Source organism: Schistocerca nitens, chromosome 5, assembly GCF_023898315.1.
Source record: "Schistocerca nitens isolate TAMUIC-IGC-003100 chromosome 5, iqSchNite1.1, whole genome shotgun sequence".
In the NCBI taxonomy this organism is placed as follows: domain Eukaryota; kingdom Metazoa; phylum Arthropoda; class Insecta; order Orthoptera; family Acrididae; genus Schistocerca; species Schistocerca nitens.
In genome coordinates, this window is record NC_064618.1 from 774,952,233 (window position 1) to 774,965,401 (window position 13,169).

General features: G+C 45.7%; 1 protein-coding gene across 1 annotated transcript in view; it reads left to right on the plus strand.

The window, feature by feature from the left end:
• Window positions 1-10,780: 10,780 nt before the first annotated feature.
• LOC126259570 (nephrin-like) overlaps window positions 10,781-13,169 on the plus strand; it is a 1,073,586-nt gene continuing 1,071,197 nt past the window's right edge. The window contains exon 1 of the mRNA XM_049956477.1: window positions 10,781-10,932. Coding sequence (XP_049812434.1) covers window positions 10,854-10,932 — 79 coding nt within the window. The 5' untranslated portion in view covers window positions 10,781-10,853. The remainder of the gene's footprint in view (window positions 10,933-13,169) is intronic.

The following is a 13,169-nucleotide window of genomic DNA, read 5'->3' on the forward strand; positions in this document are numbered from 1 at the left end:
TTTGCGTGATTAAATGTCTTATAACTGTTTATTGAGGTGGAAATTGTTGAAGATTATTGTGCTTCATTATGGGAATATCATAATGATGTCCCGCATAATATTGGTTTGATACGTTAAATTGTACCCTCATACATCCATTATTTCAGGTGTATTTATAGATGTCCGACATATTGGTGCCTTAAGTTACTGATGCATTAAGAGGGGACAAATTGTTGCCTCTATGTAACTTGCCTGCGATGGTCGGTATAACGGAACTGACAGTATAAGTCTGTGATGTTATTCTGTACTACGTCATATTGTTCTTATCTCGTCATACTCTTACTAGATTTTACACCACAGGCCACTTCTTGTTGGGCAGACACGGCATGTAGAATTGTATGTGGGAAAACTACCGTGGAACTGAAACGTTGTATTAATTGTCGACATATGGACACAGAAATTTGTGAAATACGTTTAACACAGGTTCTCACTAGTCAAATTAAGTGGAAAATTACTCAGGGATTGCTCCTAGCACCTGACAGTTTTGATTTAACTCTGTATACGTATGCATATAAAGGCTTATATAAAGGTCTTAACTTACGTGGGTGTTTAACTGATGGAGACACTCTTGCGATCACTATGGTGAGTGAATCAGGGAATGAGGAAATCCTCGTTAATGCTGCCATTTTAATCTTGCGACCTGGGGTTAGCAGTGGCTAACAGTTGTGAGCATTTGCTCCCCAAGAAGTTCAAATGGTTCAAATGGCTCTGAGCACTATGGGACTTAACAGCTATGGTCATCAGTCCCCTAGAACTTAGAACTACTTAAACCTAACTAACCTAAGGACATCTCACAACACCTAGTCATCACGAGGCAGAGAAAATCCCTGACCCCGCCGGGAAGCGAACCCGGGACCCAGTGCTCGGGAAGCGAGAACGCTACCGCGAGACCACGAGCTGCGGACTTCCCAAGAAGTAAATATGGTTGTTTTCAGTTTATGTGAAGAAATGTGCCTGACTTCGAAGGTGTCTAAATGGGCATTGGAGATCCAGTAAATGATGCGGTTGAAATGATACGATGCCAGCTGCCACCAACTGGGAAGTCATGGGTTTAGCAGTACCGAACCCGCAGCAGCCTGGGGCAGCTTGATTCTGTCAATGTCAATAAATTCACCAGCAGCCGAGTACATTAAGATATTATTTTATTCTGAAGACAACAAGTTTCGGCAATTTATTATGCCATCTTCAGGCTCCATATGTTTCTATCCAAATAAACGAGCATGTCGTAAGCCTCACAAATCACTGGATATCGTTAATTCAATCGTTACACAGTTGCTACATTCGAAAAAGTAACAGCAAGTGATTTATGGCGCTATGCCATAAGTTCGTTTATTTGGTTCCTCAAGATGGCATAATGAAGTGCCTAAATTGGTTGCCTTCAGAATAAAATAAAATAATCTCTTAAAATACACAACGGTTGGTGAATTTGTTGGCATGGAGAATTACTTAACCAGCCGATGTCCCATGGACCAACAGAGATACGTTACATTTTGTAAGCCTCATATTTCTATAGTTGTTTTAATTCATAGGTTTGTAAGTAGTGTCTTAATTTTTATTTGCTTAGTACTTCAGTGCTCCGGATGTCTGTTGCGCTTCTTGATGTGCCTTAAATGATAATCCGATGATCAAAAGCAAGAGTCGGGCTTATCAGACTGTCTTAAGAATTTCTAAATTCAAAAGAATTTATTGCCGTTTAAATGTTCAACTCCTGTGGATGATTTTAATTTCGTGTTCTTAATTCGTTCACTTGGACGTAAACATTTTGAGAAGTGTAAATAATTTTTCGTTTTAATAAATGTTTGAAAGTGTTAGTGTCTTTTGACATTCACCACTTGGTACAGTCACTCAAAATGACCTTTCCAGTACATTGCGTCATTGCAACTCGCGCTATTCGTCCGTTCATACATACAGACAGCAAGAGCGGTCAAATCACAGCTCACACGGAAAGATTTACATCATCCACTAAGAAAGTTCCAAGACTAATTTAATTCCTAGTTTATGGGAAGCGTCAGCGCAGTAACAGCGATTCAATTTGAACTAACAACTGAAAACAACAGACGTGCATTTGATCATTAAGTTGTGAACAAGGAGTACCAATTAGTGCACTTGCGACCGTACTGCCACATATTGCACTCTCTAAATCCTGTCTTCAAAATATTCTCCTGGTGTTTTGAAGAAGAGTTAAATGTGTGACATTTCATCCCTCAAACTTTGACTCCCAAATAAAAACGAAGACCTAGGATGCCTGCCGTGGCTTGACTGAAACACGGAGGGCAGATATTTATTTTCTGGAAGAAAAAAACACGTGTGGCGAGAAACGACCACAAAGGTCCAGAAATTCACATAAAGGTTTAATGCTTTGATGACATAACCGACTTTCAAGCCAATCTGATGAGCGGGTTGAGCAACATCCCAAAGAAGAACTTCTCTGACAGTTTTACAGGGTTGGATGAACGTTTTATGTGTTGTACACAAGTGAAGCGGAGAATATGTAGCCCGCATCTCGTGGTCGTGCGGTAGCGTTCTCGCTTCCCACGCCCGGGTTCCCGGGTTCGATTCCCGGCGGAGTCAGGGATTTTCTCTGCCTCGTGATGGCTGGGTGTTGTGTGATGTCCTTAGGTTAGTTAGGTTTAAGTAGTTCTAAGTTCTAGGGGACTGATGACCATAGATGTTAAGTCCCATAGTGCTCAGAGCCATTTGAACCATGTTTTGAGAATATGTAGAGCACCTTGTAACACAGAGACTTTCCGGAGGCGTTTAGAGCACATGTCGAAGTCTCGATAACGATCCAACCCAGTCCCAATACACGAGAGGGAGTGAAATGAATTTAAAAATCCTGTTTCCCTCACAGATTAGTGTTGCTCATGCAGTTGTGACTTGAATAGTAGTAGGCAAGAGGCTGCACAACCCTTTATTTTCAAAACAAACGCTGAATTTGCTTCATTATGCGTTAAGAGTAATTATCTCAAGCCACTGACAACCACAGACAGCTAGCCTGATTGTAGGAGACTCAAATGTTGGGGACACAGAAATTTATGGGCTCACATATCAGTTAATTCTTCAGTGGCGTAGAGTTGCAGAAGATCCAGTACCTGTTGGTTTCCAAAATCCTCGCCCAGGTGAAGGTAGCGTGGAAGGACATCGGGCTCTCCGACGACTAGAAGCCTGGCGCCATTCCAGTAACGCCAACATAGGTGGGGCGCCTCGAACTGCCCACCGGCTGAAAGACTAAGCGACAGCCGAAAATTACCGCTCCCGTTCATGTTGGCAGCAGAGACCTGTTGCTCTCTGAGGAAGCATACAGTAAGTGAGGACCAGAGGTGTCAAAACTACTGAGAGTCGGTCTCTCGGTATCAGATCATTGTAGTACTTGGTAGGATAGATCGTTGCAAAGCTTGGTAGGCTCAGTTCGTAGCGGTGCTTGGTCGGTTCAGTTCCTTACCGTGCTTGGTAGACACAGTTCCTTGCAGTGTTTGGTAGACGCATTTCATTTCTCCACTTGGTAATCTCAGATCGTTGCAGTGCTTAATAGGCTCAGTTCGCTGCAGTGCTTGGCAGACTCAGTTCGTTGCAGTGCTTGGTAATTTCAGTTTGTAGCATTGCTTGGTAGGCTCAATTAGTTGCAGCGCTTGGTAGGCTGAATACGTAGCAGTGCTTGTTAGTCTCAGTTCATTGCAATGCTTGGTAATCTCAGTTTGTAGCAGTGCCTGGTAGGCTCAATTAGTTGCAGTGCTTGGTAGGCTGAATACGTAGCAGTGCTTGTTAGTCTCAGTTCATTCCATTGCTTGGTAATCTCAGTTTGCAGCAGTGCTTGGTAGGCTGAATTCGTTGCGGTGCTTCGTAGACTCAGTTCGTTGCAATGCTTGGTAATCTCAGTTTGTATCAGTGCTTCGCTGGCTCAATTAGTTGCAGTGCTGGATAGGCTGAATACATTGCAGTGCTTGGCAGCCTCAGTTCGTTGCATTGCTTGGTAATCTTAGTCTGTAGCGGTGCTTGGTAGGCTCAATTACGTGCAGTGCTTGGTAGGCTGAATACGTTGCTGTCCTTCGTAACCTCAGTTCGTTGCAATGCTTGGTAATCTCAGACTGTATCAGTGCTTCGCAGGCTCAATTAGTTGCAGTGCTTGGTAGGAGGAATTCGTTGTAGTGCTTGGTAGCCTCAGTTCGTTGCAATGCTTGGTAATCTCAGTTTGTATCAGTGCTTCGCTGGCTCTGTTAGTTGCAGTGCTGGATAGGCTGAATACATTGCAGTGCTTGGCAGCCTCAGTTCGTTGCAACGCTTGGTAATCTTAGTCTGTAGCGGTGCTTGGTAGGCTCAATTAGTTGCAGTGCTTGGTAGGCTGAATACGTTGCAGTCCGTCGTAGCCTCAGTTCGTTGCAATGCTTGGTAATCTCAGACTCTATCAGTGCTTCGCATGCTCAATTAGTTGCAGTGCTTGGTAGGAGGAATTCGTTGTAGTGCTTGGTAGCCTCAGTTCGTTGCAATGCATGGTAATCTCGGTTTGTATCAGTGCTCCGGAGGCTCAATTAGTTGCGGTGCTTGGTAGGCTGAATCGTTGCAGCGCTTGGTAGACTCAGTTCGGTACACTGTTTGATAGGCTCTCTTCGTTGAAGTACTTGATAGCTCTGGTCGTCGCTGTGCTTCGTAATCTTAGTTCGTAGCAGTATATTTTTCACTTTTTTTCTTGACCAACTGTCAGGTGGTAGTATCCGCCACTCTGCGCTTAATTAGTTCCTTCCCACCGTTATGGAAGCAAGCAGACACCGTTACGATCACCTAAATTCATTGGCATCAGAACGGCGACAGAAAAATCGAATACGTTCAAGATTGAAATATTCAATTTGCACCGCCGAAACGAGCCGCACGGTATTATCAGTGTTAATTCAGTAGTGTTTGTCATCCGTGATCCAGCAACGTGTTTCGCCTCATGGCTCTTTAGTATAAATTATGACTCGATCGTGGAGTTCGATCTTATTAAACGACAACGAAACTCTCTCTGGGGACTGGAACAGTTATCGTTATCTTTGCCTGCATTTGATGTTTTTCCATGTACTTATGGTTTGGTTCGAAATGGTTCAAATGGCTCTGAGCACTATGGGATTCAACATCTGAGGTCATCAGTCCCTACTTAAACCTAAATAACCCAAGGACATCACACACATCCATGCCCGAGGCAGGATTCGAACCTGCGACCGCAGCGGTCGCGTGTTCCAGTCTGAAGAGGCTAGAACCCTTCGGCCACAGCAACCGGCATGGTTTCATCCACAGCAAGCATGTGGATACCTGTGTACCTTCAAGTTACCATCTATTGCAATGGTGTGCATAAGTCCGTAACGTTTTTTCCTAAGTTTAATAAACATAACAGATACTTCAAACACAGACTTTAGTGCCAAAGAAACTGGTATATGCATCCATTTTCAAATACAGATATATGTAAACAGGCAGAATACAGCGCTGTGGACAGCAATGTCTATTTAAGACAAAAAGTGTCTAGTGCAGTTGTTACATTGGTTACTGCTGCTACATTCGCAGGTTATCAAGATTTAAGTGAGTTTGAACATGATGTTATAGTCCGCGAACGAATGGTGTGACACAGCATCTCCGAGATAGCGAAGAAGTGGTGACTTTCTCTTACGGCCATTTCACGAGTGTACCGTGAATATCAGGAATCCGGTGAAACATCAAATCTCCGTCATCACTGCGACTGGTAAAAGATCCTGCAAGAACGGGACCAACGACGACTGAAGAGAATTGGACAAGTGGCAGAGTGCGTACCATTCAACGAAACATCATCGATATGGGCTTTGAGAGTCGAAAGCTCAGTCCAGTACTGCACGACACAAAGGTTTACGCCTCACCTGAACTTGTCAACACCATCATTGGACTGTTGATGACTGGAAACATATTGTCTGGTCGTACGAGTCTCGTTTCAAATTGTATCGAGCAGGTGGAGGTGTACGGGTATGGAGACAACCTAACATGTCTCATGAATCCATGGACCCTGAAATTCAGCAAGGGACTTTCCAAGCTGGTGGAGGTTCTGTAATGGTGTGGGGCGTGTCCGACTGGAGTGACATGGGACCCTTTATACGTCTAGATACGGCTGTGACAGGTGAAACGTACATAGCTATCATGTCTGATCACCTACATCCATTCATGTCATTTGTGCACTTTGACGGACTTGGGCAATTCCTGCAGGTAAGTGCGACACCCCCCACGTCCAGAATTGCTACAGAGTGGCTCCAAAAACACTCTTATGAGTTTAAACCCTTCCGCTGTCCAGCAAATTTCCCAAACATGAACATTATTGATCAGGTCTGGAATGCCTTGCAGTGTGCTGTCCAGAAGAGATCCCCACCCGCTCGTACTCTTACGGACTTATGGACAGCCCTGCAGGATTAATGGTGTCAGTTCTCTCCTAACAATGCATGAACCTGTGTTCAGTGGATGCCGCCTTTAGAATCTGAAGATGGTCATTGTATAGCCGAAACCGGTAATGACTGAGTCATAAGAAAGTGATTGCGTCTATAAATAAACAAAAAAATTTACAAAATAATCAATCACTCACTCCATTGACAAAATGTCGTTTTCTCCAACACTATTCCAGACATTAGTCGAGTCCATGCCATGTCTTGTTGCGGAACTTATGCCTCCTCGCGGGGGCCCTACACGATATATTTACAACAGTTTATAAACTTTCGATTGCGCGGCTGTAGAAAACACATGGTTTTGAGACGAGGAGCTCTTCAGGCTACATTCGGATAGGGTTTTTAACCGGGAAGGACGTTGCTTGAAGACTGTTCGATAGAGAGCCGGAAAGGGTAAACTATAAGATCGTTGGATCAGGTGAACTGGGTGCAGAATGAATTCCCAGCCCAATTCCTGTACCCCGTGCTTTCTCAGTCTAGCAGAATGCAGGCGGGCGTTGTCGTGGAGTAACAACATTTCACGCAGTTTTCCCAGTCATTGTCATTGAACTGCTTCTGCAAGACATTTCAGATGTTGACAATAAATGTCAGCACATTGGAGAAGCAGTTCGTAGTACACCGCACATTCGCTCTTCCACCTGATGCATAACATTATCATTTGTGGATGCACTCAGGGCTTTGTAGGGGGAGTTGCTGCTTTGTTTGGGCTCAACCATTCCTCTCCTTTCCTTGTCTTAGCGTAACAACACAATTTTCCGTCACCTGTAACGATACAACACAGGAATGGTCTGTGTTGTGTTCGAGCCAGTTGATGAGCCAGCAGAGATGCACATGCCTTAGTGCATGCGGAACCCATGCACGCGGTTTTTGAACCTTCCCATTGCATGCAAATGTCGCACGATGCTAGACTGATTACAGTTCACCTTGTTTACAAGTTCTCGAGTACAATGACGTGGATCACCGTAGATTAATAAAATGGTTCAAATGGCTTTGAGCACTATGGGACTTACCTGTTGAGGTCATCAGTAACCTAGAACTTGGAACTACTTAAACCTAACTAACCTAAGGACATCACACACATCCATGCCGAAGGCAGGATTCGAACCTCCGACCGTAACGGTCTCGTGCTTCCAGACTGTAGCGCCTAGAACCGCTCGGTCACTCTGGCCGGCGTGGATTAATACGTGTGAACGATCTTTATCAAATTCCGAAAGTCTTCCTTAACGTGGAGAGTCACAAATCACCAAACGATTCTCCTTAAAATAAGAAAACCATTTTCGTATCCTGCTCTGTCCAGTGGCATTATCCCCATGCGCGGCGCAAATGTTTCTGGCTGCATCTGCAGCTTTTACTACTCTACCGAACTCAAACACAAGAATACTTTGGAAATGCTTCGATTTCTCCACTGGAACGCCATTTTCCAGCTCCCTCAGCACACTCAATGCCTCCAAACAACAAAATGGCAAAATTTAAACGCTAATAGCAATAGCGAGCTACAAATAAAAAATTACAATTGATAAATAAATCGAGAGCAACCGGAATACCAACAAGTAAACCAAAAACGCTACGAACTCGCGTCGCAATCCGATATTTGCATCGAGACTGCCTCTCATTTCAGTGTGTTTACGACGACATATGTGCTCGTCTTTTAGCTGCTACTGGTCTTTCGTCTCCCGCTGTTCTCTTTGTTAAGCGGTTTATTTCAATCAGCAGTTTAAGTCCCTGCAATATGTTAACTACACCCCGACGGTATGATGGTCCAGCCAACAGCTCATCACCAGGTGAGGTTCTGCTAGTCCAGGTAGGGAAGTGGGTGACATGCAGAACTCACTATTTTCTCTACTTTCGATCCTTACAACCTGGAGCATTAAAAGCACAATCTTAAAGTTTAGTTTCTATTCATTGAGTCTCGAAACTTCCTGAACTGAGAGGGGAAATTTTCATTTGTCTCACATGTCATTCGCGAATGGAATGGTCGATAAAAACAGTGAGGTCACAAAACTCATGGTATGGTGATATGCACACATACATTTGGCTGTAGTATTGCGTCCACAATGTATAAAAGGACAGTGCCTTGGTGGAGCTGTCATTTGTAGTCAGATGATCCACCTGAAGAGTTTTCCGACGTGATTATGGCCGCACGACGCAAATCAACAGACACTGAAAGCGGAATGATACTTCGGAAAGCGGAATGATACTTGGAGCTAGACAAATGGTTCAAATGGATCGAAGCACTATGAGACTTAACACATGAGGCCATCAGTCCCCTAGACTTAGATCTACTTAAACCTAACTGACCTAAGGACATCACACACATCCATGCCCGAGGCAGGATTGGAACCTGCGACCGTAGCAGCAGCGCGGTTCCGGTCTGAAGGGCCTAGGACCGCTCGGCCACAGCAGCCCGCTGGAGCTAGACGCTAGGGACAATGCATTTCCGAAATCGTTTGGGATTTCAATGTTTCGAGATCCACAGTGGCAAGAAGGTTTCGAGAATACCGACTTTAAGCCACCACGGACAACGCAGTGGCCGATGGCCTTTACTAACGACCTCGAGTAGCGGCGTTTGTGTAGAGTTGTCAGTGCTAACAGACAACTAACACTGCGTGAAAAAACAGAAGAAATCAATGTGGGATGCACGCCGAACATACCCATTATTTCAGTGTGGCGAAATTTGGCATTAATGGGTTATGACAGCAGACGAACGGTGCAAGTGCTGTCGGCTGAGTCCCGATTTCAGCTGGTATGAGCTGGTGGTAGGGTTTGAGTGTGCCCCAGACCCCACAAAATCATGGACCCAAATTGTGAACAAGGCACTGTGCAAGCTGGTGATTGGCCCATAAAGGTATGGGCTCTGTTTACATGGATTGGACTGGGTCCTCTGACTCAACTGAACTGTAACGGTTATGTTCGGCTACTTGGAGGCCATTTGCAGCTGTTCATGTATTTCATGTTTCCAGACAACGATGGAATTTTTATGGATGACAATGCTGTGTGTGTCAGGGTTTCAACAATTCATAATAGGTTTGAAGAACATTCCGGACAGCTTTCTTTTCTTTCTTTTGCTACCGCCTTGATCCCGCATCGTGCGCAGGGTCGGCAGGGTTAAGTACGGATTTGGCATGGTTCATTGTGAGGGGGTGGCCGTATGCCCCTTCTGCCGCCACCCCATACCCCCCCCCCCCCCCCGGGACGGAATTAGTATACCCCATCTGCTTGAGTCAAGTGTAAATCGTGAAATAGTGTGAATGTGTTTCAAATGTCTGCGAGTCGTGTAACTGAGAAGGGACGTGGGGACCAGCCCGGTATTCACCTAGTAGGATGTGGAAAACCGCCTAAGAACCACATCCAGGCTGGCTGGCACACCGGCCGTCGTCGTTAATCCGCTGGGCGAATTCGATCCGGGGCCGGCGCTCCTACCCGAGTCCAGGAAGCAGCGCGTTAGGGTTCTCGGCTACCCTGACAGGTCGAAGAACATTCCGGACAGCTCTGCCGAATTATTTCGCCCAACATGAAACCCATCTAACATTCAATGGATAAAGTCGAGAGGTCAATTCACGCACAAAATCCTGTACCAGCAAAACTTTCGCAATTATGGACGTCTATAGAGACATGGCAGCTCAAATTTCTCCAGAGGGCTAGCAAAGACTTCTTGTGCGCATGCCACGTAGAGTTGCTGCAATACTCAGAGCAAGAGGATGTCTGACACTTCATCAGAAGCTATCCCGTGATTTTTTTCGCCTCAGTGTATGATAGTAGCTCTATGAACCCTCCTCCAGACACTTTGGTGTGAACAGCAGCGTAATAAAGCTGATGTGGATCGAAGCAAGCGAGCTGGAAGGGAGCAAGTGGAATGGTGACGGCGTTCCGACGCGACGACCCGGCCGTCCTCCCCACGCGCCGGCCGGCCGCGAGGGCGCGCTGGTGGCGGCGTCGGCGTCGGCGTCGGCGTCGGCTGCTCGGGCGTCGCGGCGCGCCGTGCCTCCAGTCGGCCGAGCGTCGCGTTGCGAGCCGCAGCCGCCGCCGCCGCCGCCGCAGCAGCAGCAGCAGCAGCAGACACGGCAGCAGCCGCCGCACCGCCTGCCACCTCGCGGCGCCGCCGCCAACTAGCGAGCGCCGCGGCGCACGAGCAGCGCGGCCGCCGGCGAATCGCGCCGGGCGCCGCGGCCGCCGCGCGCTGACGACCGACCGAACGCCACGAGCGTCGCCTGGCCCCGGCCGGCTGCCTGGCCGACCACTGTGCCCTTCCGTGACGCGCCGTGACGACCCGCGGCCGCGCGCCGCCGCAACACCTTCTGGCATGACTAGTCGCGCACGCCCGCTGTCGCTGTCCCTGTCGCTGCCGCCGCCGCCGTGCTGCTACTCGTCAGTGCGCCGGTGATCGCCATGGTGAAACCCGTGACGCCATATGCGACGTTCCTGTTGACGATCGGCGCACTCACCATGTTCGCCTCTGCCAAAGATAGTGAGTACTACTACCAGATGTTGGCGCTACGTGTCCGTATGCTCCTTGGGTTGGCTTGTCATTTGGATGGAGTGTCAGTACTTACTCAAAGGTTTTCTCATCTGGCTGACACCTATTACAGATCTTCTGGCTCATGAAAGAAAAAAATTAAACTAGGAGTTTCGAGTTCGCGCATGATCTACATCGTCAGGAGTAAACTAACTGCTGGCACTTAGCCTACATGAATGGTTAAGTTTGCTTGTAATGTGTAAACAGCATGACACTTAGACATTTATATCTGTCTCGTCTCTCAAGAGCTATATGTTTACCACTACTGCTGCATATACATTACAAGCAAACTTAAGCATTTACGTAAGTGGTAGCAGTCAGTTTTACTCCTGATGATGTAGGTCATGGGCGAAACGCCGAGTTCTTAACTTATGGGTTGGCACAGTGGAAAGTCCGAGAATCTGTCACACAACAACAAGAATGCCACTAAGAAAGACTTCGTGGTCAGTGAACTTCCTTTATTAGTGAAACGTTTTCCTAGTCCTAACGTAAGTAACTCGCTATATTCCGCCTCCACCAAAGGAAAACTAAAAATCAATTATTTTTATTTCTGTCTGTCTCGTCTGTCGCGACCAAAAGTACCTACAGCCACTGCTGTAAACGCACTACATGCAAACGAGAGGTGCATGCGCGTAACTTGTAGCAATCGGTTTTACTCCTGACGATGTCGACAATCGGCGAAACGTTTCAGTTCTTAATATATGGGTGCAAACAACGCAAAGATTCTTCTTTCACGCAACAACCAGAAAGCCGCCACGAAAGAATTCGTGGTCGGCGAACTTCCTGCATTTACTGAACTGTTTCCTTCCAGATGCCGACCTTAATCGCCCTTACAGCAGCTTCATCAAAGGAAAAGTTAAACTTTTTTTTGCGTTTATATGTATGTCACGAGCCGGAAAAAAACTAGCTACAGCCATTGCTGTAAACACAGTACAAGAAAAGGTAAAGGTAAATACACGTAAGTGGCAGCATTCGATTCTACTGCTGACAGTGTGGATAATGGATGAAACGCCGAGCTCTTAATTTCAGGATTGGCACAGTTGAGACACCGAAAATATTACTTACAAGAATGCACGTGTATGTGTGTGTGTGTGTGTGTGTGTGTGTGTGTGTGTGTGTGCCTATGTGTGTGTTCGTGTTAATGCCGTCCGGGATGAGGCACCGAAGCTGTTAACCTCAATTACTCTTCAGTATAGGTTAAAAACACACAAAGAAACAGCTCCGAGTATGGTTTCGCACCGTTGAATCCACGTCAACAGACACATTTCTGTGCTACAGTAGTCAGTCCTACTCAAGATGATGTAGATCACGAGCGGAACGTTCAGCTCTTAGTTTCAGGATCGTCACAACTGGAATAACTTTCACGCAAATGAGGAATTTGTACTTCAACACGGTTCACCAAATCCAAATGCAAGCATATTTGCGAACAGTGGTCTGTGGTAGCGTACTTCACCGTTAAAATCATGGATACTGTGCCATTTTCTTTACGGTCGGTAATGAAGTTAAATGTGCAGTGAATATAGTCACAACTACCAGCATTTACGTCACACTTCCGCAGCCAAGTAAATACTGGATAACGGATCTAAATTCTGTAGTATTTGACCTCTATATTAGCGCGTTTCACGCAACGTTTTCTAATACGTTCCACTACAAACCAATAGAAACATCCTATCACCATAGAGCTTTTCAGAAGGACTCTGAAATACCATTAATGAAAGTAAATGTTTTCCTATAAGGTATCCATAGGTACGTCAACATATTGATAGATGAAAGCGATATCAGCTTAAAACATAAATCGAAACACTCCCATCTCCACGAGCTAACAAATTTGGGAAATTTTAGATGTCTCCAATGGTTGTGCAAGTGTTATGAGATTTACATGCTATTGACCTTACTTCATTAAACTTCCTTTCACACTAACGGAAGCCTTTTACGTAAATAATTTCCGGAATAATTTTCCTGACATTACGTATGTTTCCCTTGTTGAATGGAGTCTAGAAACAACTCCACAATACGTTTTATATCCGTAGTATTTTTTTTGTCTACTGTGGATAAATTCTCCAATTTTATTTCCTTTTTTTCAGGACTACATAGTACTTACTCTAGTTATTTCAAATACACTGAGAATTTCATAACTCAGTATCAGTATCTAGATCATGAAACGTATCCTCAGTTGTGAATGCGGACAA